The sequence below is a fragment of the Penaeus japonicus genome, unplaced genomic scaffold (genome assembly GCF_977035675.1).
Source record: "Penaeus japonicus unplaced genomic scaffold, GWHDUDI00000001_assembly GWHDUDI00000007, whole genome shotgun sequence".
NCBI lineage: Eukaryota > Metazoa > Arthropoda > Malacostraca > Decapoda > Penaeidae > Penaeus > Penaeus japonicus.
The window spans coordinates 9,953,348-9,955,847 of record NW_028234409.1 but is presented as its reverse complement, the minus strand read 5'-3'; the positions used below and the strand labels follow the sequence as shown (position 1 = coordinate 9,955,847).

Genomic DNA, 2,500 nt, shown 5'->3' with positions numbered 1-2,500 from the left:
ATACCTTGGTCTCTTATCCCATCTCCTTATGTAAGCCACAAAAATGACTCGGGTTCTATCACTGGGGGATTTCCGTCCTACGAGGACAGACTGACTGAATGGTTTAGTTGAAGAATTCTTCGGGCAAGAGGAAGTTATTCTTCCTTTAAAAATCTAGTGAAAATAATGGGGGGGGGGGTGCTGTTAGTGATGTAAATTATGATGGAATAAAGTGGCTGGTTTTATACTGACATTAGGAGTCTGCCTGTGAACAAGGAGGTAAATGATGGAAGAGGAAGTAGAAAGGAAAATGAGAAAAAAGAAGAAGATAACAATGGAAGAAAAAGAGGAATGAGAAGGGGGAAGAAGGAAGCAAAATGACAGCACAGGGACAGAAGAACAACTAATTAGAAAGTCTTCTGGTACTTGCAAGACCTGCATCAACAAACCAAGGACATCTCTCTTATCTAAATGCAGCTAAAGAGTCAATGAATGGTGATCACTATTGAGAAGAATATTAACATGGGTGACAAGTGTGGGCAAGGTCATACTGGCATGGCAAAGCTGTGAATCATTTCATAGTTTCATAAACAGAGCAAATGTATAACTGGAGTGTTATTTCTATATATCTCTGATCTCTTTTCCAACCTTCTCTATCAGTCTATCCAATCTCTCTCTCACTCTCACTCTCACTCTCACTCTCACTCTCACACTCTCACTCTCACACTCTCACTCTCACACTCACTCTCACACTCACTCTCACACTCACTCACTCTCTCTCACACTCACTCTCTCTCACTCTCACACTCACACTCACCACACTCACACTTACTCTCACTCACTCTCTCTCACACTCACACTCACACTCACACACTCACTCTCACTCTCACACTCACTCTCACTCTCACTCTTTCTCACACTCACACTCACACACTCTCTCTCTCTCTCTCTCTCTCACACTCACACACTCTCTCTCTCTCTCTCACACTCACACTCTCTCACTCTAATGCTCTGTCTCTGTCTCTGTCTCTGCCTCTGTCTGTCACTCACTCTATCTACCCCTTCTCTATCTCTCTTTCTCACTATTACGGCAAGGCAGAGCACTCAGACCACACTATGAATTAATTGTCAAATAGGGAACCAATCTAAGGTCTGCCATACAAGAGTGTGTGAAGTGGAAGGTTTGCTTGGATTTACCAGAGCACTGTAGGCATGGAGGTTACTGCACTGGTATGAAGATGTGTCTCTGTTGTGGTAGTCATTGGGTGATGCCCTGCCTGTCCTCACGGCTTACATGCCCCAGAATATATGTTTCATATCTTCTCTAGATATTTGCCCAATTATTGTCTTTATAAATGGTTTCAGCAGAATAGACCCACAACATCTAGAATACATTGTCATCTTTTCTTCCCACCCTCCTATCATTCCTATCCTATTTCCTATTTTCTCTTTCTCTTTTCCATTTCGTTCCTCTCTCACAACCTCATGTTACAGTTTTGTTCTCCAGTTCCCGCTGTTGCTATGTGAGGCGACCTTCCAGGGACAAAGGACAGGTCCGATTCCCTGTCACTCAGGATAAGAAAGCACCGTTAGGCTTACACGCAAACGAACCATACAATGAAAGGAAAAGTTACGAAACCAAATGGTAATACAATGAAACGGCATATCTCACGAAAATGGTACTTTTTAATGAGAATGATCTTTAATTCGAGCCACTACTAATATAATTCGGGCAGTGACCACATCCTTTCGTAGACAAGACATTCAGAATGTGTATAAATAGGAGATTTAGGTCATAAGCGAAGGCCATCATCCCCAGAGGACGAGGTCGATCAGCTGAGCCAGTCTCAGCGATGGCAAAACTAGGTCTCAAGACATTGTTTCAGTTTTTGGATCAAATTAAATAGCTATATATATTAATAACGCTCACCTAGATGCAGCTGGGGCAATTCCATTGGCGAATCTGGAGGTAGGAAGGGACCAGAGAAGTTTACCGGAGCGCATCATTTTGACGGACTTTCACTCTCACAGCACTCGAGATACTAAACAAATTACGCATTGGCCTCTTGGTGTAAATAGAAGCTGGCAACTTTCGAGCGCAGGGGAAAAAGTGTTGTACTTATGAAAAAAATTGGGTTGTATAACTTTTTAAATGGCCTTTTTTAATGGCTTTATTAATATTGATAGATGATGTTTTCACTTAGAATAAAAAATAAGTATGGTACATATGTTTTTTTAATCTTAAAAGGCGTATACATACTAAAAGACATGGTAACAAAGCACACAGACACACAAAAAATATACATTCACACACACACACACACACACACACACACACACACACACACACACACACACACACACACACACACACACACACACATATATATATATATATATATATATATATATATATGGACAAATGAATATGTATATATGCATTTATGTGTATACGTATATATATATATATATATATATATATATATATATATATATATATATATATATATATATATGTGTG

At 40.0% G+C, this 2,500-nt stretch overlaps 1 protein-coding gene across 1 annotated transcript in view; it reads right to left on the bottom strand.

The window, feature by feature from the left end:
• Acadvl (Acyl-CoA dehydrogenase very long chain) overlaps nucleotides 1-2,054 on the bottom strand; it is a 15,102-nt gene extending 13,048 nt beyond the window's left edge. The window contains exon 1 of the mRNA XM_043026340.2: nucleotides 1,910-2,054. Coding sequence (XP_042882274.2) covers nucleotides 1,910-1,986 — 77 coding nt within the window. The 5' untranslated portion in view covers nucleotides 1,987-2,054. The remainder of the gene's footprint in view (nucleotides 1-1,909) is intronic.
• Between the last annotated feature and the right edge of the window lie 446 nt (nucleotides 2,055-2,500).